This window comes from Solanum tuberosum, unplaced genomic scaffold (genome assembly GCF_000226075.1).
Source record: "Solanum tuberosum cultivar DM 1-3 516 R44 unplaced genomic scaffold, SolTub_3.0 scf00226, whole genome shotgun sequence".
Classification (NCBI taxonomy): domain Eukaryota; kingdom Viridiplantae; phylum Streptophyta; class Magnoliopsida; order Solanales; family Solanaceae; genus Solanum; species Solanum tuberosum.
In genome coordinates this window covers 292,637-319,397 of record NW_006239155.1, presented here as the reverse complement: position 1 = coordinate 319,397, position 26,761 = coordinate 292,637, and the positions used below count along the sequence as shown (strand labels likewise).

General features: G+C 34.9%; 1 protein-coding gene across 1 annotated transcript; it reads left to right on the top strand.

Moving 5' to 3' along the window:
• Window positions 1-20,921: 20,921 nt before the first annotated feature.
• LOC102602414 (homeobox-leucine zipper protein HAT22-like) lies at window positions 20,922-23,302 on the top strand. The gene is made up of 3 exons (XM_006356752.2): window positions 20,922-21,488; window positions 21,652-21,731; window positions 22,762-23,302. Exons 1-3 carry the CDS (start codon window positions 21,048-21,050, stop codon window positions 23,039-23,041), a joined length of 801 nt encoding a protein of 266 aa, XP_006356814.1. The 5' UTR covers window positions 20,922-21,047; the 3' UTR covers window positions 23,042-23,302.
• The last annotated feature ends 3,459 nt before the right edge of the window (window positions 23,303-26,761 follow it).

Below are 26,761 nucleotides of genomic sequence, written 5' to 3'. Positions count from 1 at the left end.
ATTTAACGGGTTAAAAAGGTTGGGAAAAAAGCAAACAAGGAGCACATATAGGCACTAAGATTGGTCGGGTTGGGCCTTAAAATCCGGAGGCACATCTGAAACCTTATCTCCAACAAATTCCCCCAAATCAAAACAAAAATCTGCCCATCATTTCTCCAAAATATTAGTCAAGACTCTTTTATCTTCACAACTAGAATAAAACCGCCCGTGATGTAAAATCATTTGTGGGTCCTCTTGTCTCCTCACCCCACTGGATTGCCACGTGTAACTATTATATATGATTAATTAAGACATGCTTAAATGAATACTAGGACTCTAGATTAAAGATAGGCATAAATAATGTTTTCTCAAGTTTTGCTTCACTTCTCTACTTAATAATAAATAAATAATATATTGAATACCTCTAATGCATTGCAATTAAAGAGGATAGTAAAAAATATTTATGATAAAGAATATATTTTATTGTTATAATGGAGGATGAGAAAAATGGTGTAACGGGGGAAAATTTGGGGACGAAAAACTTTTTTCGTAGTATTTGGATTTTCCCAACCTAGTCCAGATTTGGACGAAATTGGAGTCTTTAAGGTGTAGGGAAATCTGGTAACAATCGGGGGAGTTAATTATAATTTTGATTACATGAGTAGTTAGATAACTCGTTAAGGAATTTGTACGACTTTACGGAATTGAATTCGGGAGAGTAGAACTCTCAGAATCGATCTTAGCATGAAAGGTATTTTCTGAGCGTCGTGGGTTAGAGGTGTGTTGTGAAATGGGGATTTTGGAATTCTTTAAATAACTCACTGGTTCGTGCAAGCCGCCTTGGCAGGGGTTTAGGCCGCTCTGGCGGGGCCGCTAAAGCGGGATGAGGGCCGCTGTGACGGGTTCGACGGGACTTAAGGTCGTAAATAAACCCCTAAACGACCTCATTCTATACTTTTCAATTTTAGAGCTAAAGAACAAACCCCAGGCGACTCCTAACAGTTTTCCACTATTCTTGAGGCTAAAGGTAAGTTTTTCACTCCCCGAATCCGTTTTTTGATCCGTAGAAAGTAATAGAATGGGCAATTAATGATGGGGGAGGGTTTGATCTAGATTCTATGGTGGAAACAACCATATTTTGGATACTTCGGATCATGAGTGTGATCTAGGGTTGTTAGAATTGTTAGTAATCCGGGAAATTAGTGATTTTTTATTGATTCCCTTATTATATTGATTGTTTGTAGACCAAGAACAAGCGGAACGAATCCGAAAAGGGAAGGATAAAGTTTCTTAGGGTTTCAAGCTTGTTTCGAGGTAGGTGATAGTTGTGATTCTATGATTATGTGATGTATGTTTGTTCTTGATTCATTATGATACATGTATGTATATGAATGTTGCATTATTGATCACACTTGTTGTAATGAGGTAGATGAATGATGGTTACCATGATATCATGACTTAATTGTATGATCTTGAGGATATACTTGTGATTGTGATTGTGATTGTGTTGTGTTGAATGGATCGGTTGCCACGTTTTGACATAACTAACTTGGATCGGTTGCCACGTTCTGGCATAATTATGGGATCGGTTGCCATGTTCCGGCATAATCATTGGATCGGCATAATTAAGCATTGCGCCCAAGGTGGGTGGGACTGGAGGTAATGATGTTTTCTTCCGTCCTTTGTTAGATTCTGTTATGACTGATAATGAGCATGAAATATTAACTAAGTTTTTTAAGCTAAAGCCTCCAGTGTTTCTTGGTTCTTAGAAGAAGGATGCTTATGAGTTTATCTTAGATTGCTATGAGATGCTTCATAAGTTAGGAATTGTCCATCAACATGGGGTTGAGTTCGTGTCCTTTCAACTTCAAGGTGAGGCCAAGCAGTGGTGGAGAGCTTATATGGAATGTAGATCTTCTATTTTACCTCAACTTACTTAGACCCAATTTCATGCTCTGTTTCTAGAGAAGTATGTGCCTAGGACCTTAAGGGATTGCAAGAAGGATAAGTTCATGGATTTGGAGCAGGGTGGTATGAATGTGGCTGCTTATGAGGTCAAGTTTCATGTTTTGTCTAGATATGCTACTCAATTGGTGACTACTGAGGAGGAGAGGATCCGGTGATTTATTAGGGGACTAAATTATGAGTTGCAAGTATTATCTGTTCATATGACTTCTGCAGGGAGGAGCTTCAATGAGGTAACAAACTATGTTAAGAAAGTGGAGGGGGTAGAGGCAAGACGGTCAAGCTAAGGCATGGGCAAAAAGGGCCAAGAACTCGGGTAACTTTCAAGGTTCTTATTCCAAGGGGTTCGGAAGGCCAATGCTTGCAACCAAGCCAATTCAGTCCGTTATACCCGTCTCTATAGGTAGTTACTCGGAAACTCTATCTCATAATTTTCAGGATAGCCAGGGAGTCGCTCCTTCGACGGGTGGCACACCATCTTTTGATCGTACTTGCTACTACTGTGGTGAACCTGGGCATATGAGGAGATATTATCCCCATCCACGTGTGTTAGATTCCGCGTAGCAACCGTCTAGAGTAGTGGTACCCGCGGGGAATGGTAATAATGGTAGAGAACGTCCACAAGGTGGGCGAGAAGGTAATCAGCAAGGCCGTGAAGGTAGAGGAAATGGTAATGCATGCAGGGGTAATGCGCACCCAGGTAAGGAAGTGGCTCATCAAGATGATAGAGCTCGGTGTTATGCATTCCCGGGCAAGAATGAGGTAGAGACGTCTGACGCAGTGATCACATGTACTATTCTTGTTTGTGACCGGATGGCTAATGTGTTGTTTGATCCGGGTTCTACTTTTTCTTATGTATCCGTGAGATTTACCTTAAAGTTTGATATGATTTGTGATATGCTTGATGCCCCTATCCATGTTTCTACCCCAGTTGGAGAGTCAATCATAGTTACCTATGTCTATCGTGTTTGTCCTATTTTATTTATGGGTTTTCAGACTTGGGCTGATTTGGTGATTTTGGATATGACTGACTTTGATATAATCTTAGCCATGACTTGGTTGTCCCCCTATTATGCCGTGCTTAATTGTAATACCAAGTATGTAGGGAAAAGTTAGAATGGGAAGGGGTGTACAAGCCTAAGCAAGCTAAGATTATATCCTCTATTCGAGCTAGTAAATTAGTAGAGCAAAGTTGTTTGGCTTATTTGGCTCATATTAAGGATGTTGGGATTGAGGCTCCATCCATTGAGTCTATTCATGTGGTGTCAAAATTTAGAGAAGTGTTTTCTAGTGACTTGCCTAGTATGCTTCTGGATAGAGATATAGATTTTTGCATTGATTTAGAGCCTGGTACTTATCCCATTTCTATCCCTCCATATTGCATGGCTCCGGCAGAATTAAGAGAGCTTAATGCTCAAATCCAAGAGCTTCTTGATAAGGGATTTATTCGTCATAGTGCTTCCCCATGGAGTGCTCCAGTTTTGATTATTAAGAAAAATGATGGTAGTATGAGAATGTGTATAGATTACCGACAATTGAATAGGGTCACTAGTTGAAACAAAGTATAATTTGCCTCAAATAGATGATCTTTTTGACCAATTGCAAGGTGCATCAGTTTTCTCTAAGATTGATCTAAGGTCTGGCTACCATTAGTTGAAAATTAGGCCTGAGGATGTGCCCAAGACGACGCTTAGGACTCGCTATGGGCACTATGAGTTTTTGGTTTGACAAATGCGCTTGCAGCTTTTATGAGTTCAATGAATGGGGTGTTCAAGCCATTTCTTGATTCTTTTGTCATAGTCTTTATTAATGATGTTTTGGTCTATTCGAAAAGTGAGGAAGAACATGTCAACCATCTTCATATTGTTTTGGGCATTCTTGGGAATCAAAGGTTGTATGCTAAATTTTCTAAGTGTGAATTTTGGTTGAAATCGGTTGCATTTTTTTGGGCATGTAGTTTTGAAAGAAGGGGTAATGGTAGATCCTCAAAATATTGAGGCGGTTAAGAATTGGGTTCGGCCTACCTCTGTGACGGAAGCTCGCTAACTACTATCGTCGATTTGTGAAGAACTTTGCTTCTATCGCCATGCACTTGACTAACTTGACCAAAAAGGAGATACCATTTGAATGGACTAAAAATGTGAGGAGAGCTTCCAAAATCTCAATACTCTCGTGACCACCATGCCTATTCTGGCATTACCGATTGAAGGTTAATATTTTATTATTTATTGTGATGCTTCACATTCTGGTTTGGGTGTTGTGTTGATGCAAGATAAGAACGTTTTAGCTTATGCATCGTGTCAATTGAAGGTGCATGAGAGGAATTATCCAACCCATGATTTGGAGTTGGTAGCGGTAGTGTTTGCTCTTAAGATCCGACGACATTACCTCTATGGGGTTAAGTGTGAAGTGTTTACTGACTTTCGTAGTTTGCAGCATATGTTCACTCAAAAGGATCTGAATTTGAGACAACGAAGGTGGATGGAGTTACTTAAAGATTATGATGTCACTATTCAATACCATACGGGTAAGGCTAATGTAGTGGCAGACACTTTGAGTCGAAAGGCGATGAGTATGGGTAGTTTAGCTTGCTTGAGTGTATCCAAACGACCTTTGGCTAAGGAAATTCAGACCTTAGAGTCTAATTTCATGCAGTTGGGCATCTCAGAAAGAGGTGGGATGTTAGCTAGCATTGAAGTGAGGGTCACATTCATTGATGAGATCAAGTTCAAATAATTTGAAGATGAAAATTTGGAGGAGCTTAGAAAGAAGACTGCGATTAATAAGGCACAAGAGACCACTCTTGATGCAAATGGTATGCTCAATTTTAAAGGGAGAATATGTGTCCCTAGAGTAGATGACTTGATTGAGAAATTGTTGGCAGAGTCTCATGGTTCGCGATATTCTATCCATCCGGGTGTGACAAAGATGTACTGAGATTTGAAGCGAATTTATTGGTGATCGGGCATGAAGGACATATCGGAGTTTGTGGCGAACTGTCAAAATTGTCAACAAGTGAAATATGAACACCAAAGGCCTGCATGTTTGCTTCAAAGAATGTCAACTCCGAAATGGAAGTGGGAGATGATAGCCATGAATTTCGTGGTTGGTTTTCCCAAGACTTTGGGAAAGTTTGATTCTATTTGGGTAGTGGTTGATAGATTGACTAAGTGAGCCCATTTTATTTCGGTAAGAATAGATTATAATGTTGAACAATTGGCTAAGGTGTATGTGAAAGAGATAGTGAGGTTGGATGGGGTGCCTTTCTCTATCATCTCAAACCGTGGTACCCAATTCACATCCAAGTCTTGGAGGATATTACATGATGAATTGGGCACACAACTCACCTTTAGTACAGCCTTCTATCCACAGACATACCGGTAGTCAGAGAGGACTATTCAAGTGTTAGAAGACATGTTGATGGAATGTGTTATTGATTTTGAAAGACATTGGGATAAGTTCCTACCTTTGTGTGAATTCTCCTATAATAATAGTTATCACTCCAGCATAGATATGGCGTCATTTGAGGCACTCTATAGGAGGGGATGTAGATCACCCATAGGATGGTTCGAGGCTATGGATATGAAACCTTTGGGGGTTAATTTAGTAAAGGATGCTCAAGATAAGGTGATGAGTATTCAAGCTAAGCTTTTAGCAACACAGAGTAGACAAATGAAGTATGCAGATCATAAGGTAAGAGACATGGCGTTTCAAATCGGTGAGAATGTTGTTCTTAATGTATCACCCATGAAAGGGGTGATGAGATTTGGCAATAAGGGCAAGCTAAGTCCGCGATACATTAGTCCATTTGAGATTCTTGAATGTGTAGGACCGGTAACGTATAGATTGGCTTTACCTCCTAATCTATTGGGTGTTCATCCGATATTTCATGTGTCCATGTTGAAGAGGTATACTGGTGACAGGGATTATATCATTAAGTGGGACTCAATTGTGTTAGACAAAGACCTCTAATATGAGGATGAACCAATTGCAATTCTTGATCGTGATGTGCACAAGTTGAGGACCAAGGAGATTAAGTCCGTGAAAGTTCAATGGAAGCATCGTCTAGTTGAGGAAGTTACTTGGGAAACCAACAGGGACATGCGAGACAAGTATCCCCAATTGTTCGTCGATTCAGGTACTACTTCATTCTTTCCTTAGCCTCTTTTTTCCTAAGGTTATCACTCGGGGACGAATGATGGGTAAGTTGGTACCTATTATAACGATCAAGTTCCGTCATTATAAAGAAGCCAACGGGGGAATATTTGGGGCCGAAAAACCTTCTACATAGTATTTGGATTTTCCCAATCTAGTTCAGATTTGGACAAAATTGTAGTCTTTAAGGTGTAGGAAAATCTGGTAACAATCGGGGGAGTTAATTATAATTTTGATCACATGAGTAGTTAGATAACTCGTTATGGAATACGTACGACTTTACGAAATTGAATTCGGGCGAGTAGAACTCCCGAAATCTATCTTAGCATGAAGGATATTTTCTGAGCGTCGTGAGTTAGAGGTGTCTTGTGAAATGGGGATTTTGGAAGTCGCTTTGGCGGGGGTTTTGGCCGCTCTGGCGGGGCCGCTAAAGCGGAATAAAGGCTCTGGCGGGTTCAACGCGACTTAAGGTCGTAAATAAACCTCTAAACGACCTCATTCTATAATTTTCAATTTTTAGAGCTAAAGAACGAACCCCAGGCGACTCTTAACAATTTTCCACCATTCTTGAGGCTAAATGTAAGCTTTTCACTCCCCGAATCTGTGTTTCGACCCGTAAAACGTAATAGAATGGACAATTAATGATGGTGGAGGGTTTTGATCTAGATTTTATGGTGGAAACAACCCTATTTTGGATACTTCGGATCATGGGTATGATCTAGGGTTGTTAGAATTGTTAGTAATCCGGGTAATTAGTGATTGTTTATTGATTCCCGTATTATATTGATTGTTTGTAGACCAAGAACAAGTGGAACGAATTCGAAAAGGGAAGGATCAAGTTTCTTAGGGTTTCAAGCTTGTTTCGAGGTAGGTGATGGTTGTGATTCTATGATTGTGTGATGTATGTTTGTTCTTGCTTCATTATGATACATGTATGTACATGAATGTTGCATTATTGATCACACTTGTTGTAATGAGGTAGATGAATGATGGTTACCATGTTATCATGACTTAATTGTATGATCTTGAGGATATATTTGTGATTGTGATTGTGGTGTGTTGAATGGATCGGTTGCCACGTTTTGACATAACTAACTTGGATCGGTTGCCACGTTCTGACATAATTATGGGATCGGTTGCCACGTTCCGACATAATCATTGGATCGGGTACCATGTTCCGGTATGCTAACTGTTTGGGTTTGGGTTCCATGAGAGGACTAATGACTTGTCATAATTGTGTATTTTGAGACATGTGAAGTTGTTTGTTGTTCGTAAATGTTGATGATATTGTATGTGTTCGATAGATGCATGTGATTATATTGTTGTTTGACTTATGTATGTTGCACTTAGTGGGATAGCCGCGTGATCCTACCAGTACACTGTGGTTGTGTACTAATACTGCACTTGCTCTTATTTTTGTTGAGTACAGGACATCTTCAAGCGGCTACTGACAGACCTCGCTTAGGAGATCAATGATGGTTCGAATTCAAGGGTGAGCCAATTCTTCCGGGCTGTCATGGGTTCTCTTTCGTCTCTGTCCACCATTTTCGGACCTAGACTACGTTCTAGTTAGTTGATTAGTTCATTAGATAGGGGTTGCATCTCTTCTTGTTTAGGCTTGTTGAACTTTAGATGTTTTGGTACATTGACTTTCAGGTTCTAGGCATTACTTCCGCAATGTTAGTTTATTATTGTTAGACTTTTGTTAGAGTTTATGGGAACTCTGTTTATTTCCTTAGTATTTAACTTGCTTCTGTAGCTTAAATGCCTTAATTTTGGTTTAGTTGCTTGGTTTGGGTTGTAGTAGTGGTTCTCCCACCGGAGAATTAGTGTGGGTGTCAATCACGACGGTCTGAGTCGTAACAAATGGTAACAATTGTCAGCTACTTATTGAAAATTAGATAAGATTAACAAAATTAAAGAATCATCGCAAAAGAAGTTTAATGTCACAAGTTAATTAAAATATTGAAATTTTAATTTATTTATATTATTCAATAAAATATATCCGTGTGGATTTGACTCTTTTATGCTAACAAGAATAGTTACAAAATATCTATTTTTCTAAATATAGACATACTTCGAGATAAAAAGATAAAGATATTAGGCATTATACCAAATATCTCAGATTATATTTGATGCACAAATTTCTACAAGTAAATCAGTACTTTAAAATGATAAAGATATATAAATTACCTAAAATTAATTGATATACAATTTTTTCCAAGTGAAACTACTATTGATTCCAGACTTTAAGAATTTGAGTGAGAAAACATCAGTTGCTCTACGATATTTTTCTTTTCACACTAAAGTTATATGGTTGTCCATAGATAAAAAGCAAACATATATATATTTGGATTAAGGGTGTGGAAGCTTTGCTAATGCTAGTTAGCTTACGTTTACTTTTTACTCCAATATTTTAATCACAACTATATCGATTAGACAAGTGGGATTAATGAAAGATTAGTTAATATAATCTCAATCATTCCTAGTCATCGTGTTAGAGAAGCGAGATAAATTAACAGCTTCTCCGTCTCAAATTATTTGTCATGTTTCTCTTTCACACATCTTGTGAAAACAATATATTAATTAAGATGTGTTGTTGGTTTTTTTATTTCTTATTTATATCTAAAGATATAATTTCTCTTCATTGAATATTTACTCTATTTATACGTCATCTTCTCATAATTGAAGTGACTTTGTAATCTTCAGAACAATTATTATTACGTATAAAACGGAAAAATAATTCGTTTTCTTTATAGCTTTAAAATGACAAATAATTCGAGAATTGAGACATCTATTTTTACAAATCACAATAATTGATGTAATTAGTACTCCATCTGTCTAACAATAGTTGTCCACTATATTATTTTAGGATGTTCAACAATACTTGTCTACTTTATGAAATCAATGGTAATTATTTTAGGAGTACTTAGTTTCTAATTTACGCTTATCATTAATTATAGTCATTTCTTTATTTCAGTATATTCGAAAGGTGATATAATAAAATTATCCTTCTATTTATAATTTTTTAATAAATGTGAAAAATCAATAGCGGGCAAATATTATTGGACTATTGTTGGTTTCTTCTAATTAATGGGTCAATTGAAGTCATTGTCTATATTCCTATCCACGCGAGGAAACTTGTCAACGAAGGCTTGTATAAAATTTGATCATAATCTTGTCATTTAATTATGAATCTAATCAAGCTTTTTGTAGCATTATGATCTAATCCTACACTTTTCATCTATTTATTTTTGTATCTTTACAATCATTTTCTTTGAACATTACAATATTTTTCAAGATTAAAGTGTAATAAATAAGTAAATGGTTTTAATCACATCTTAACGTCATTATCACTTCGGTTAATCGATTGGACGTAATTAAATTGTCGGCGGATTAGCCACCCCACCCCCTACCCCCGGTGGAGTATAACTTTCTATCTCTTTATTTATGCTATCTTTCTACTATAATAAAGTAAATATTAAATAACCAATATGAGTTGTGGTGCAAAAGTGAGACTATTTCACACTTAATTAGCGGTTTCGAATTTGAGTTCTGGATGTGGAGAAAATTTTGTTGGGAGCGTCACTCTCGAATGGGCCCGGCAGTACGTAATCTGAATTTAGTCGAGGCTAGCTCCAATGCGGACTTGAAACACCGGATGAGAAATTTTAAAAAATCAACTGTAAAATAAATAATTTTTTTACATATATAAAATGATCTTACAAGTACTCATATCTCATCAGTTCCATTACATTTTTGTTGTTGATAATCAAAAATGAATTCTCAAGATTATGACTAAGAAATAATTAGTTAAAAGAATACTTCTATTATAAATGAAAAAAATTCTTATAATTGGTGAGTTGATAATATCTTTTAACAGAAATCATGTGCAGTTGAAAATTTATTGAATGTTTAGGTTTTATAAAATACATATATTTTAATTGGTTATGAGAGCAAGAAATGATGCCGACAAATTAAAATATCCATCCACTAATTATATCTTCCAATTTTATCAATTTGAAATGTCTAATATGTATAGTATCTTTTATTTTTTATTTTTTGAATTAAAAAAGATCTTGATGTAACAATTTTTTTGTAGGCCATTCTGAATACATGAGCACTTGAAATTTGTGGTCGATTTTCCAATAATAAAAGAGAGAAAGTGAGACACAATAGTGATTTATTTCTTCCATCTCAAATTATCTTTGCATATTAAGACCTTACACTATTTAAAATAATATTTTTTTAAATTAAATTATTTTTATTATTATTTATATATCTTTGAATATTATCTTTTCTTATTGAATATTTATTTAATTTATGTATCATCTTCAGATGTATTTATATTTTTGAAGAATAATTACGGCTAAGGATAAAATAAGTATTTTTATTTTATCTTCTTCTAAAATTATAATTACTCCTTTCATTTCATATTATAGTTGTGTTTCTCTTTTACAAGTCCCTTTAAAAAGTATTAATGGAAGAGTTTTTTTTGTTGACTATTATACCCTCATTCATGTTTTAAGATGCAGTCTCTTTTCATTAGATATTACGTTATTGAGGTATTTGTAATCTTCAAAAATAATTATTACTAAGGATAAAATGAGGAATTATTTTTACATTTTTGTCACGACCTAAACCGTCGTAATTGGCACCCACACTACCCTCCGGTGGGAGAACCATTACTACAACCCAGACTAAACAACTTAATGAAAACTAAAGCATTTAAAGATACGGAAGCAGGTTTAAATGACTAAAAGAAATACGGAGTTCCCATAAACTCCCCAAGTTTTAAACAAATAACTTAACCAAACTAATGCGGAAGAACAACCCTTAGAACCTGAAAGTCATTGTACCAAAACTCTACTAACGACAAGTCTAAGAACAAGGGGCACAACCCCGAAACTACACAAACACCTTAAACAAATAGTCTGAGTAAGAAAAGAATGGACTTAAACAAGAGAGATCCATGGCAGCCTGAAAGAACTGGCTCACCCTTGAATCCGGTCACGCTCAATAGTCACTTCACTGAGGTCTATCAATAGCCGCCTGAAGATGCCCTATACTCAACAAAAAACAAGTAAGTGCAGTATCAGTACACAACCACTGTGTACTGGTAGGATCACGCGATTATCCCAATAAGTGAAACACATACAAGTAACCACAACATTATAAAACATGCATATACCAAACATATACAATATTAGTCATCTTTTCAGGATCAATGTACCATCACACGTTCTCAATAATACACATTGGTTATCAATTTAAAGCAACATACAATCTTTCAATATCAATCATCATTAGATATGAACGTAATCTCACAAGTAGATACACAACACAATTCAATAGTCCTCTCACGGAACCCAATTCAATGGTCCTCTCATGGAACCCACACCCAAACTGTTAGCATACCAGAACGTGGTACTCGATCCAATGTTTATGCCGGAACGTGGCAACCGATTCCATATTTATGCCGGAACGTGGCAACTGATCTTATGTTTATGTCGGAACGTGGCAACCGATCCTATTTTTATGTCGGAACGTGGCAACGGATCCATTCAACAAACCACAATCACAATCACAATGTATATTCTCACAATCATACAACAAGGGGTGATTCATGGCATACAATTATTCAATTATCCTCATTTACGATTAGGGTGATCAATAATGCAACATTCGCATACATACATGCATTATAATGAGCAATTATAAACATATATCACACCAACATGAAATCACTTACCTCGAATCCAAGCTTGAATCCCCTAAGGCACTTGAATCTTCCCTTTTCGGATTTTTTTCGCTTGTTCTAGGTCTACAAACAATTAATAAACGCAAGGATCAATCATCAAAGATCTAATTATCCAGATTATAACAAACCCAATAACCCTAGACCAACCCAAGATCCTAATACCCAGATTAGAGCTTTTTCCACCATAATTTCCAGATCAAAACCCTCTAGCATCGATAATCACCCACGAATTTACAATTTACGAATCGAAAAATAGATTCGGGGAGTTGAAACCTTACCTTTAGCCTCAAAAATAGTGGAAAACTGTCAAGAATGCACTTGGGGTCGTCTCCTAGCTCTCAAGGTCAAAATTTGCAGAATAAAATGATTTAGCGGTTTATTTCCAACTTAAATCGCGATTGTCCCGCTATGGCGACCCACAATCCGCCACAGCGGCCGCGCCCTGGCGGGAATAATCCCGTCACAACGGCTTGCACGGAAATAGAATGTCGAATTAAGAGCTCCAAACCCCCATTTCACAACACACCTTCATCCCATGATACTCAGAAAATCACCCATTCACGCTAAGATCAATTTCGGTAGTTGTACTCGCCCGAATTCAATTCCGTAAAGTCGTACAGGTTCCTTAACGTCTTAGCTATCCACTCATATAATCAATTTCATTATTACACTTCTCATTCATTATCAGATTTTCCGATACTCGCCTGACACCAATTTCATCCAAATCTGGACTAGGCTAGGCAATTTCAAGTTATTACTCAAAAGTTTTTCTGGTCCATTTCTTTCCCCATTGGCTTTTCTCTAACGACGGAATAAGGCTGTTACAATAGATATCAATTTACCCATCACTCGTCCCCGAGCGATCAACTAGGGAAGACTGGCTGAAGTAAGGGTAGAGTAGCATCTGAATCGTCGAATTACAGGGGATACTTGTCTCGCATGTCCTTAGCTTACAGACATCGTGATCAAGAATTTCAACCAGTTTTTCCTCACACCGAAGGTCTTGTTTAAGAACACTGAGTCTCACTTTATGATATAATCATCGTCCCGAGCCAACCAATTGAATACCTATACATCATCTCATACAATGCCTAAATGAAGCCATCACAATACTCGAGTGATAATTATTGTTGTGTGTACACTTAGCTAACCACAAAGCTATTCCCAATAGCCACCAAGTTGATCGTACACATGTCTACAACATGTTATCAAGGACTTTGACGCAAACATCAGCACGAATCATTTCTCACATAACCATGATAAAATCCTAAATCAAAACTCGCCACAATTAGAGTGAACCTGAACCAACCAAAACACAATCATAATACCCAACCAATAATAGTTCTTATCAACATCTCCATCTCACAACCCAATTTCCCATGAGCTTAAGTTATAAACATTTGATCTTTAAACATCAAATACTCATCAATGGATATGTCCAAGCATACAAGCCCTCTAACCACACTATCGAATGCTGGATTTAGCAATTGTAGATTACCTTTTAAGAACAGTAGAATTGAACCCAATGATCCCCACATTCAACCACACACAATCAATACATGACCTCGACGACTATATGAATGTTAAGATTGTCGAACAACCATTGATTACGCAGGGTAACTCTTCTATGGATTCTCATAAGCAAGGTGACATACGTAAAACCACTGAGATACTTTACAACTCTAAGACAACATCACATAAGTCATCTAAAATAACCACCTCTTCCCAAATCATCTCACTCAACCAAGAGAACATCGCAGGATTGGTACACCTGATCCACCACTAGGGATCCACCCACAAAGTGAAAACACACGTGTGCTTAGCTAATGAATCATACTCACAACCATCATGAACACTTCGACTATTTACCTTTCTCTAAACTAACACATTTAAATAAAACCCTTTCTTAGATATTTTAACAATCAAAGGTAATAAACTTTACGACTCAAACCAAGTGTAAATCATTTCAAAGGTTCACTACCAGATGCATTTGATCATTTCTCACCTTACAAATTCTTATCTCGATAAATATATCATCACGAATGTAGACTTACAATGAAAACTCTGAATTGTAACTCAACTGTATAACACAATCCCTTATCTATAAACATTAGCTTATACCTTGAAGATTTTTATGAAATCATGGATCTCCGCTTATCATCGATCGCATCTCCATCGATCTTACAATATCTTTTGCTAACAATTCAATCGTACTCATTACTAAACTCAAAAACGAAAACAACGCACTTATCATCACGCTCAAGCTAATGTCTGCACAATCCTTTCTCAAGTCCTTTTTCAATAGTTTTTAACCCATTTGATGGACCCATAACAGTACCATAGCCACAACAAAACAATGAAATCACGCGTCTTTGAACCCAATTATCTACCCCTCTGAAGATACCTTTTTAGCCTTAAGAATCCAATAAAATATTCTTGCTCTCGCCTCTCTCTAAAGGTTGTACTATATTCTACTATATTTTCCTTTATTATAACTCTAGCTCTTTAACATTCTATTCGAGTGGTGTCCTACCATCTCTTATGATTTTCCACACAACCACGTTACTCACCAAGTATTAGAAAACCACGACCTTGGATACTTGCAAGTCGTAATTACTATACAAAAATTCACTTAACCAATAATTTTATTATGTAGTTGCATCCCGTCACAATCCATCACGAACTCTTACTGTCATTACGCTCCGTTAGCCTTGATTATCACTACGAAGTCAACTTTTTTCATCAACACGACGCCTCAAACTCAGGAAAACTCATCAAATTCAAAGGACTAACCCAGTTTTATACGCACCTTCTTGCTAAATACTTCAATTTCCTTCACCCAAGTACACTCAATGGGACTTTCTTTATCCATAAGTTTACCATCCCGATATGAATCCACCCATTTATGGCTTAAGGAAAAATCACCAGTCCTCATACTACCCTCCTTCTTCTTAGCAAATAAGACAGGAGCACCCCACAGGAAAGCACTAGGACGGATGAAACTTTTATCAAGAAGCCCTTGGATTTAAGTGTTAAGTTCTCTCAATTCTGACACCACAGGAATAGACTCAATAGAGGGGAAAACTCGACCTCAACTTCCAAAATATGATCCCATTACGCCAAACAATCCTGCCCCATCAGTTTCCTACCTCGTACGAAAGATATGACCTTAGCTGACTTAGGCTTGTACACCCTTTTCCACTCTAATATTTTCCTATCGGGGATCTCTAGAGTTACCGACTTAGTATTATGATTAAGTCCGATATAATAGGGGGACAACCAAGTCATGCCTAGCTAAGATTATATCAAGTCAGTCATATCCAGCATAACCAAATCAACCAAAATTTGAAAATCCATAAACACAATAGGACAACACGATATACATGGGTGACTGACTCTTCAACTGGAGTAGAAACATGGATGGGGACATCAAGTATATCACAAACCACATTAAATCCCAAGGCAATTGAACTGACACATATGAATAAGTAGAACCCGAATCAAACAAAATAATAGCCATCCGGACACAAACAAAAGTAGCACTAGTGACCACTACATCACACACCTCAAACTCGATTTTGCCCAGAAAAGCATATAACTGAGCCCTGTAATCTTGACGGGCAACCTCTTCGCCTGGCTACACTACTCATCTGCCTGCATTACCATTTCCCCGGCCTCCACGGTCTCACTGATTTCTTCCTCATATGCCTAGGTTCTCCATAATTTTAACACATTTTATAACTTATATTCGCTTGTTGAACACTGAATTAGATCGCGGGGGTTAGTTCGGGTACAATTTGGGGTTCATAATTATGACTATGGGAAAACATGGAAGACAGGGCTGAGATTCTGTCTTGCCATGTCCCGCTCTGGCAGGAGAAATCCCGCACTGGCGGTCTCGCACTGGCGAGATTATCTCGCCCCAGCGGCTCCTACGAAAACAGAACCCCTGCAAACAATTTATGGGGTTCCTCTTTTTTCTATATTTCCCCTAGATTTCCCGACTATAACTAGGCATTTAAGAAAATCCCTTTAGCTAGGGCAATCAATGTCTACCCCCCGTTCAACCCAACGAAGTACGCACTTTAGAATCCTTTTACATAGTTTCAACACTACCAAACACATATCCCCAGGATACACCCAGACTCTCACACGGTTATCAGTTGGTCGCAACGTACGTCCACAAAAAGTTTCTTACGAAACACATCGTAATTTATCTCGACCCTTGTACCCAATCTCATGATGACTTTCTTTTCACAACAAGTTTCACGACACTCAAGCAGTTACATCTTGCAGACAAGTCCAAATTCTTTAATTAGTTCGTTCTATAAACGGCCGTTACTGATCATCTATGCCATATACGGCCGCTAAGGCCAGATACCAATTGGAACTTTCTCAGTTCCAATTAACTTGTTGGTGTCCCTTCAGTCGGGACTACGGCGTCTAGTTCAATTCGTTGAGATACCAATTGGACTCAACTCATACCACAAGAGACAATAGTAGCTAGCGAGCCCCACAAAACTGCTAATTTCAATCATAGAACTTGGTTGAACCCAATTCTTAACCGCATCAACCTTTAACTGATGGTAACCAGACCTTAAATAAATCTTAAAGAAAATTGATGCACCTTGCAATTAGTAAAAAAGGTCATCTATCTGAGGCAATGGATACTTCTTCTGAATGGTGACTTTATTCAACTGTTGGTAGTCTATACACATCCTCTCTTGCTAGTGATAGTGTTACCGTTGTTATTGCTCTAGCTCGGACCATAGAGTGAAGGAGGAAAGATACCAATTTGTATCACTTAGATACCAATTGGAGTCAAGTCATAGCACGAAGGAGTAGAAAGAAGTGAGTTTTTCCTAAATTCCTATAGCCTCTTGAAGAAAAGTACGGGCGTCATCGTACAGTTTCGCAAGACTCTACTAGACTAGTTTTGGTACAATGATATCAACAAACCTAGGCCTTTGATACCAACTTTGTCACGATCCAGACCGTCGTGATTGGCACCCACACTAACCCTCCGGTGAGAGAACCACTACTACAACCCAAACTAAACAACTTAATAAAAACTAAAGCATTTAAAGATACGGAAGCAAGTTTAAATGACTAAAATAAATACGGAGTTCCCATAAACTCCCCAAGTTTTAAACAAATAACTTAACCAAACTAATGCGGAAGAACAACCCTTAGAACCTGAAAGTCATTGTACCAAAACTCTACTAACGACAAGTCTAAGAACAAGGGGCACAACCCCGAAACTACACCCACACGTTAAACAAATAGTCTAAGTCAGAAAAGAATGGACTTAAACAAGAGAGATCCATGGCAACCTGAAAGAACTGGCTCACCCTTGAATCCGGTCACTCTCAATAGTCACTTAACTGAGGTCTATCAATAGCCGTCTGAAGATGCCCTGTACTCAACAAAGAACAAGTAAGTGAAGTATCAGTACATAACCACAGTGTACTGATAGGATCACGTGGTTATCCCAATAAGTGAAACACATGCAAATAACCACAACATTATAAAACAGGCATATACCGAACATATGCAATATTAGTCAACTTTTCATGATCAATGTAGCATCACACATTCTTAATAATACACATTGGTTATCAATTTAGAGCAACATACAGCTTTCCAATATCAATCATCATAAGATATGAACGTAATCATCACAAGTAGATACACAACACAATTCAATGGTCCTCTCATGGAACCCAATTCAATGATCCTCTCATGGAACCCAATTCAATGATCCTCTCATGGAACCTACACACAAACTATTAGCATACTGAAACGTGGTACCCGATCCAATGTTTATGCCGGAACGTGGCAACCGATCTCATATTTATGTCGGAACGTGGTACCCGATCCAATGTTTATGTCAGAACGTGGCAACCGATCCCATATTTATGCCGGAACGTGGCAACCGATCCCATGTTTATGTCGAAATGTGGCAACCGATCTCATGTTTATGCCGGAACTTGACAACCGATCCATTCAACAAATCGCAATCACAATCACAATGTATATTCTCAAATCATACAACAAGAGGTGATTCATGGCATACAATTATTCAATTATCCTCATTTACGATTAGGGTTATCAATAATGCAACATTCGTATACATACATGCATTATATATAATGAACAATTACAAACATATATCACACCAACATGAAATCACAACCATCACCTACCTCGAATCCAAGCTTGAATCCCCTAAGGCACTTGAATCTTTCCTTTCCGAATTCTTTTCGCTTGTTCTAGGTTGATAAACAATTAATATATGCAAGGATCAACAATCAAAGGTCTAATTATCCGGATTATAACAAATCCAATAATCCTAGACCAACCCAAGATCCTAATACCCAGATTAGGGCTTTTTCACCATAATTTCCAGCTCAAAACCCTCCCCCATCGATAATCACCCACGAATTTACATTCTACGGATCAAAAAATAGATTCGGTGAGTTAAAACCTTACCTTTAGCCTCAAGAATGGTGGAAAACTGTCAAGAAAGCACATGGGGTCGTCTCCTAGCTCTCAAGGTCGAAACTTGCAGAATAAAATGATTTTGGGGTTTATTTCCGACTTAAATCGCTATTGTCTCGCTATGGCGGCCCCCAGCCCGCCACAGCGGCTTGCACAAAAACAGAATGTCGAATTAAGAGCTCCAAACCCCCATTTCACAACACACCTTCATCCCACGACACTACAGAAAAACACATGTTCACGCTAAGATCAATTTCGGAGTTCTACTCGCCCGAATTCAATTTAGTAAAGTCGTACGGATTCCTTAACGTCTTAGCTATCCACTCATGCAATCAGTTTCATTATTAGACTTCTCATTCATTACCAGATTTCCCTATACTCGTCTGACTCCGATTTCGTCCAAATCTGGACTAGGCTACGAAATTTCAAGTTACTACTTAAAAGTTTTTTTGGTCCAATTCTTTCCCCTTTGACTTTTCCCTAACGACGGAATCAGGTCATTACAATTTTATCTTAAACTTCTAAAATAATAAATGATTTGAGAATCCTATTTTAAGAAAGCAAGATAAATAATTTGAGATGAAAATAGTTATTTGAGACAGTAATTTTTTGAAAAACTTAAGACAAACAATTTGACACAAATTGAATATTAACTATATATGAAACGTTAGTGATTATAAATTAAAAGCTAATTATAGACTTATAGCCAATGATGATTTATTTTCTTGAGTACTCTAATAATTAAGTTCATTCAATTTCCACCCGTTAATTAGGGTACTGAATAAAGAATGATAGCAACCTCTTAACATCCATAACCAGATACTGCTGCAATAAAAAGAGGTGAATTGAATGGTCAAAAAACTAATTGATATATTTGCAATCAAAAGCAACACTTCTTCTTTTTTGGTATTTGGTACTCATATTAGAGCCCGACTATTTTGAATTCATAAGTCATAACTAGTTGGGTTTCATTCGGGTGAAAACACTCTCTATCAAGAATTTTTTCATAGTCAAAGCTATAATCTGAGATCTATAGTTAAGAAAAAAGCAATCGTGTTCACTACGCCACATCATTTGGTGGTAAATGCAACACGTTGTTTGGCTTCATGCAGAAATTATTTCTCTTCTTGATCTGTTTCACTTATTATGTTTTACTGGCATATTTTTTTTATAAGAATATTAATTAGAAAGTAATTTATCTAAATTATTCTTATTCATCACTCTTTTAATTCAATATTTTAATTTTTTATATTATATTAATATATTTTGTATTTATAATTAAAAATTAAAATAATTAATTAATTATATTAAATTTAATTTAAATAAGAACGAGATGTAAAGTCATTCCACAAGTGCTCATTTTTCTATTTTTACTTCACCGTAGGAGTTTATTTTTCCCTAACTAAAGCCGCCTTGTGGCGGCGGAGTAATTAACACCAATTTTGTATTCCTCTTGTTTCTAAATATTTGTCATGTTTTTATTTAATCTGCACATAATTTTATATTTATAATTAAGAGTAAAAACAAAAACAATTAATTAAATCATGTAATTACTTTTTTTAAATAATAAGTATCCCTACGAATTATTTATTTTTAATAACAAGGATAAGTGTTTAAAAAATGAAAAGAATATATTAATAACTAAAAAGGGAAACACAAGGAAGTGGATATAAAATCAAAATACTATGTTTATATACAAATTAAATTAATACTTAAATTCTTGGTTCTAGAATTTGGAGTGTAAATGCTTATATGTGATCCTTGTGTATGGTATAGTGTTAGTGCTAAATGACTTGAATAAATACATATTTTAGTTGGAAACAAAATTAAAGTTTATCCTCTAACGAAATATATAACAATATATTTAGATTAGAATTGAATGTTTACGTCTAAAGTTTGCAACGCGTAAACAATAAACAAGATAATTATGTTTTCTTTCTAAAAGGACACCAAATAAAGTAAATCTAAAATAAATTAGTATTTCTTTTTTGAGAGGAAAAATACAAAAAAAAAGAGAGAAGAATATAATGTATTTTAGTAAACAAATTAAAAAGTGGCAAGCCATTCCTTCCCTCGTGTTCTTTGCTTCATCCACTTCCAATATTATTCCACGTATATCATTTACGTATGTCAGCTATTATACACACTATTATAATTTTTTATATATACGCTTTTTTATTCTCACTCCGTCACTTGATATTTGATATTCATATTAAAATTTATGTATTGTAATACAAATTTATGGGGTGGCACTTGCAACATTTTCTTTTTATAATTCTAGATATTTAAATTCATATAATTTCTGATTAAGAATAAAAGAATCTCAATTATCCTATCACGATCCAGGTCATTAATTTATATATATGTTTTACTATTGTGTAATTTGTGTGTGTGAATAGAGTGCTAATTATATTGGTCAACCTAAGATAAGAGAGAGAGAGAAAGTGATTATAAAGAGACAACAGTTTATATTGGTGTCCTTTGCACAATCTAGATTGGTGTCCCTTCCTTTAATTTAAAATTAATTAATTAATCAGCTTTTCAACACACACCTTTCCAAAAAGAAATCTGATTCTTTTTCTTTTTTTCTTTCTATAAATCTCTAAAACTTCCTTATATATTGCTATAACCTTGTAAATGTTTAATTCTCATTTCACTCAAATCCTCCCATAAAAAAATTAAAAAAATGATGTGCAACACAAGGCTTAGTTTGAGCTTAGGATTATCTTCTAGCCCTCCTCATCAAAATAACAACGAGGAGAAATTATCAACTAATGATGATAATCAAGAAAAATTAACACTTTGTTTATCAACATCATCAGAGTTCACAAATAATTATGACAACAATAGGATTAATCCTCAATTATTAGGAGGAGTTAATTCATCAGTTTCTTCATTTTCTAACACAAGTAGTGTTAAAAGGGAAAGAGATGCTAGTAGTTTTGAAGAAGAAGTAGAAAATTTGGAGACCAAAAGAGTTTTATTAATTTCTCCAAAGGGATTAGTTGATCATAATGATGATGATGAAGATGTTCATGATTATGGTACGAGGAAGAAACTTAGACTTACAAAGGAGCAATCTGATGTTTTAGAAGATAGCTTCAAAGAGCATACTACTCTTAATTCTGTAATTCATCTTTTACCTTACCTTCTTTTTTCTATTTTTCTTTTTTTTCAACTTTTCATCCGGTGTTCAGTATTTATACTAGCTCGATTAAATTTAAATTCTCATATCGTTAGACTATGATTCATGTTGATTTGACGAATATTTCAAATATTCAATTTTTCAGAAGCAAAAGCGAGATTTAGCGAGACGATTAAGCTTACGTCCTCGACAAGTGGAAGTATGGTTTCAGAATAGAAGAGCCAGGTAAATACTTCCTTCCTTCTCTTTTACTGGTTACTTATTCCTAAAATAATTTTTCATTTTTACTTGTCTTTTTTGACATATCAAGTAAAGATAATATTTTTTTTTCATATTTTACTCTTAGCATTAAATACTTATTTTTCAAATCATTTTTAAGACATTACTAATTCGGGTGACAAGTAAAAGTGAATAGAAAGAGTACAACTATAATTAATGGAGTTATAATTAATCCCCATCGCCCAATAATATACGTAGAATTTTGCACAAATAATATTTCCCTCCTCTCGATAAGATATAAAAAAAATTACATAACCTTTTTAGTTTTCGAGAAAGAAAGAAAAAAATTTATATTTTTTAAAATATTAAATAATTTGAGATAACTATTTTAAGTATAATTTGAGAAAGAGAGAATATTGTTTTTCTGGGGTCTAGTATATGAGTTTAGATCTGGAATTATAGAGGCTGGTTTTATGATTTGTTTTCTTCATGTTCCAATTAATGATTTTTCATTATTACTTATTAAAAATTATTTTCAAGTTGTATTTTCTCATTGTATATATACACATTATTTTCTTACAAAAGAAATAAATGAAAATACTCTCTTTGTCCCAAGGCCAACTTGAAGATCAACTCAATATTTAAAAATAAATATTTAAATTTATACCAAACTACTATTGATATTTAAGTTTTTTTAATATCAATATGATAAAAAATTATGTTTTAAAATTTTGATCAAAATTCAGACAATTTGAATTTAGAATTTAGAATTTAGAGAAGCGAATGTATCAAATGTCTTATATATACATATTGTTTTTTATTCAAACTTTTGACCTTTTCTTGTTATTCTGTTTTTTTTTTCTTATAGAAATCGTTGAAAATAGTACTCCAATATATTTCTCCATGAAAAACATTTGTATAGTACTGTTTGCGCATCTGAATATAAGAATCTTTTCAATCTCAATGATTATAAAACTTTTTATCTTTATTTAGTTCGATATTGTTATTAATTTTTTATTTTTTTTTATGATAACAGGACAAAGCTGAAACAAACAGAAGTAGACTGTGAAATTCTTCGAAAATGTTACGAAGACTTAAAAGACGAAAACAGAAGGCTAAATAAGGAAATACAAGAACTGAAATCTTTGAAAAAGTCACAATCCTTTCGTGTTCAATTATCGGCTGCGACACTTAGTATGTGCCCGTCGTGCGAGAGGACTTACGGTGGCGCCGCCACCGACAATTCAACCAAAATTTCTTTTTCCATCGGAGATCAAAAGCCTCACTTTTATGGTATTCCTTCACAAATCCATTAAACGGGTCTTTAATTAACGACTTAGTGGATTAATTAACTAGTTAATTATAATGTAAAGTGATCGAGGAATATATATTATCTCTTTAGTAATTGTAATGTAGCAGGTCCTTGCTATGGATCTTGCGTATAGCCGAAGCTTTAGTGAAATGAGTTGCTATTTTCTTAATTGTAATGTGCGTTACGTTCTCTATTGAATAATTTTGTAGATGTGTATATTCTTTAAATGTAGTATATGTGGAAAATAAAAGTTTTATTCCTATAACTTTTAGACTCTATTTGACCTACTGCTTTAATTTTGACTTTTTTGTTGTATAAATTTTACTAGCTAAATGATTAGATTAGGTGGCTACTATCATAGTGTTTTGAATGGTACTTTTTAGAAAGGGGTTATTTGTTAATCCTATTTTACTCATTAAACTTGATAGGATAGTATAAGCACAAAGCAAAACAGTTTTTTTTTTCTTTTTCTCAACAGCTTACTTTTTCTTATGGAGAGAAACTAAAATGCCTGTAATGTTATCAATACTGATCATCTTTTGCTATTTTAAAAGAAACATCTAGGAGCTAAGATTTTTTTTTAACCTCGAATAGCCCGCAACTGCTTTAATTTTTATTACAGTCTTTGCCCTTCGGATTAGTACTTTGTATGCAACGGTCAATGGATAAATCATTCACTGTGTAATAAAAGATGTAAATCACACTAGGTAAATCGTGACAAACTTAACTCATAAGACATTGAGATGGAATCAATCCCCGCTCATCTATATGGATGATCATCTTCTAAACCAATTATGTCATCCCAAATGACGACTAAGAAAAGAGTTATTCTCATCGTATTTAACTTTTAGTACTCCTAGTTCCCTAGTGTTTGCAAATGACGTAATATGGTTGAATAACAATTGTGAATACCAAGTAATAAAAATACCATAGACTTTATTTATTACTTCATTTATTGAGAAATGAAAGTTTAAAACAGGTTAAATATGCTTTTGATTGATCCACAAATGAAAAAGTGCTTAGGGCGTCAAGCTCATTACTTGTGTTATGACACATAAACTATTAAGACGATTTGATATTAACCTAAATAATCTTTTAGGAAGTTTAATACAATTTGAGTTTTGCCTCTTTGAGATCCTGCTGAAAGTGATTGTTATTTGTTAGAGTAATATACTAGTGAGTGATAATATTTGAAGACAAAACAAATACTTATGTGAAAAACTCTAATAACTTGTTCTAGGGACATCCATATAGCTGGTCATCATTAAAACTCGTCACTAGTTATTATTGATCAATAATCATCACCAATATTGGTTGTGGTAGTTGGTGGAGGGTTCAGATTCCTCCATCCTTAATCCAGAGATTTTAGGTTCGAGTGTGGCCTGTGGAAATGAAATTCTTTTTATTAGGAGTGCTACCCGTATAAATGAGTCATGCAACACGCGAATTCAGATTTAATCAAGCTCCAATATGACGTCGGATGAGTTTTTTAAAGAAAAATCAAATACAATCATCAACTTCTTGATCTTAATCACCAGCCTCTTGTCGTCATCCTCCACGCCCATTAATTTGTTGTCCTTATACGTCGATTTTGGCACGCTCTGAAAGCTTAACCTAATAAATTTTTAATTAGCATCTTCCTTACCCGTACTAATCAACATTTAATTATTCAAGATTAATTAGAGAGTACTTTTTAGACTTGTTTATGAGAAACTTCATTTCTTATTTTGTGTATCTAAACTTAGATTGGTTATACTAAGAATACAATTTCTCTTAAATAAATATACATACAAAGTATACGTGTCATATTTTTGGAGAAAACGCCATGCTTGCCTACTTTCTACACTTTTAATTAACTCAAAAGGACGTCAATTTTAATGTTAATTATATGTCACAAAATTAAGAATGAACAAGTTGATGAAAATCACCCATTGAGTTATTATAATTTAATCATTATCAGATCATTTGCAATTTTATAATATTCTAATTATAAACGCACCCCGGGGTCCATCATGGCAATGCCCCATTGATCCAGTCTAATATTTCAGCTCAATTAACATTTAATCGGGTATATTATAATTTGTTCATTTTGTTCCATTCAAATTCAACCCAACTTATCGCTAATCTGATAATAATTTAAGAAGTTGGAATGAATCAAACCACATGAATTTAATGGTTTATAGGTGGTGGGGGTGGAGGGGGCAACTGTTTCTATACCTGATTTGCCTTTAATTAATTAAAGCACGCAGTAAATATTGATTAGTGAATATTAGAATATGTTTAACATAAAATGTCAATAATCCCATGAGTAATAAGATGGCTCTTGAGTCTTGATTATTACTTAACTTCTAGAAAATGAAAATCTTCACAAGGTAATTATTGTTTATTTTACTAATTAAAAAAACACAAATGGGCGGTTGTCTGTCAAATACCAACAGTTTCCCCTAATATTAAATTCATAATATAATAATTCTTACTAGATCAGATTGAATATTTGTGCGAATGAAAAAAATTCTCTTACTGATGATTAAAGAAATGTTTAACAATACTTACACTTGTTCTCATTATTAATTAAATAGAACAACAAAAAGTCAAATCAATTTGTCACTTTTTAATCTTCTTTTGAGCTACTACACTGATTTTTTAAAATATTACTGACTTTTCAATATTAGGAGTATCTCAGATAAGCATTATTCCTCTTTTTATTCCAAATTGAAAAATACGATCGATACAATTAATTAAGTCTATAAAGGATTGATTGTTCATACTTTCCAAACGTCATTCATAGGATTCTTATTGTTTAGGCCCAATAAATTACCATGAACTAATTGGAAATGTGGATCGTCAACTAATTAACAAGAGCAAGTGGGCTGTTCTGTTTTAGCCCACCCGCAAGGCCCATATCAATAAGTGGAGTAACAGGAAGACAAAGATTCAAATAGAACCCAACCTTTTGTCAAAGTCCCTAGTCTTAAAGTTGGGAAAAGGGTCTGAAAAATATTTCAACTTTGACCGAAATTGTTGTTACGATACCAAACTTTATGCAGGACTTTTTACCCCCTTCACTATTTAATAGTATATTTTAAAGGTATATTTGTGTCCACGTGGACACATTACTATTTATAATAATGTAATATTTATGATGTCCACGTGGGCACATATATACCTTTAAAATACACTATTAAATAGTGCAGAAGGGTAAAAGGTCCTTTCCAAAATTCGGTATCATAACAGCAATTTCGGTCAAAGTTTGGATATATTTCAAACCTTTTTCCCCTTAAAATGTACATTCGATACTTGACATCTTACTCACATTCTTGCATAATTTACTTATGCTTTGGCTTATATCAAATCGGTCTTACTATAATCAAGATCGCTAGGGATTGGGATATTTATAGAAAAATTAAACATAAGAGAATTGTCAAAGAAAATTTTGTAGAAGAAAGAACCTGAATTTTTTACTTGTTCAATTAGTTACAAATAAGTAAATAACCCGTTATATAAACTAGTTTCTAGAATTCTTTATAAGGCTAGAAGTTTTTAAGAACTTTCTTAGAGATTTCATAAAAATCAAAGGTCTTCCTTAGAGAAAAATTTAGAATTTTTTAAAAAACATCAGCGCTTCTTATATAAGCATGTCGAAAGATACTTAAATGGCATGATGACATGTTGTCATCCCACTTGACTCAAAATTTGGTGGCAAGTGATATATTCTATTAAAAAT

Excerpts from the sequence above, each read along its gene's own strand:
- LOC102602414 (XM_006356752.2), top strand. The coding sequence starts at position 21,048 with ATGATGTGCAACACAAGGCTTAGTTTGAGCTTAGGATTATCTTCTAGC. Across the intron at positions 21,489-21,651 it reads AGCATACTACTCTTAATTCT|AAGCAAAAGCGAGATTTAGC; the intron begins GTAATTCATCTT and ends TCAATTTTTCAG. Across the intron at positions 21,732-22,761 it reads TTTCAGAATAGAAGAGCCAG|GACAAAGCTGAAACAAACAG; the intron begins GTAAATACTTCC and ends TTATGATAACAG.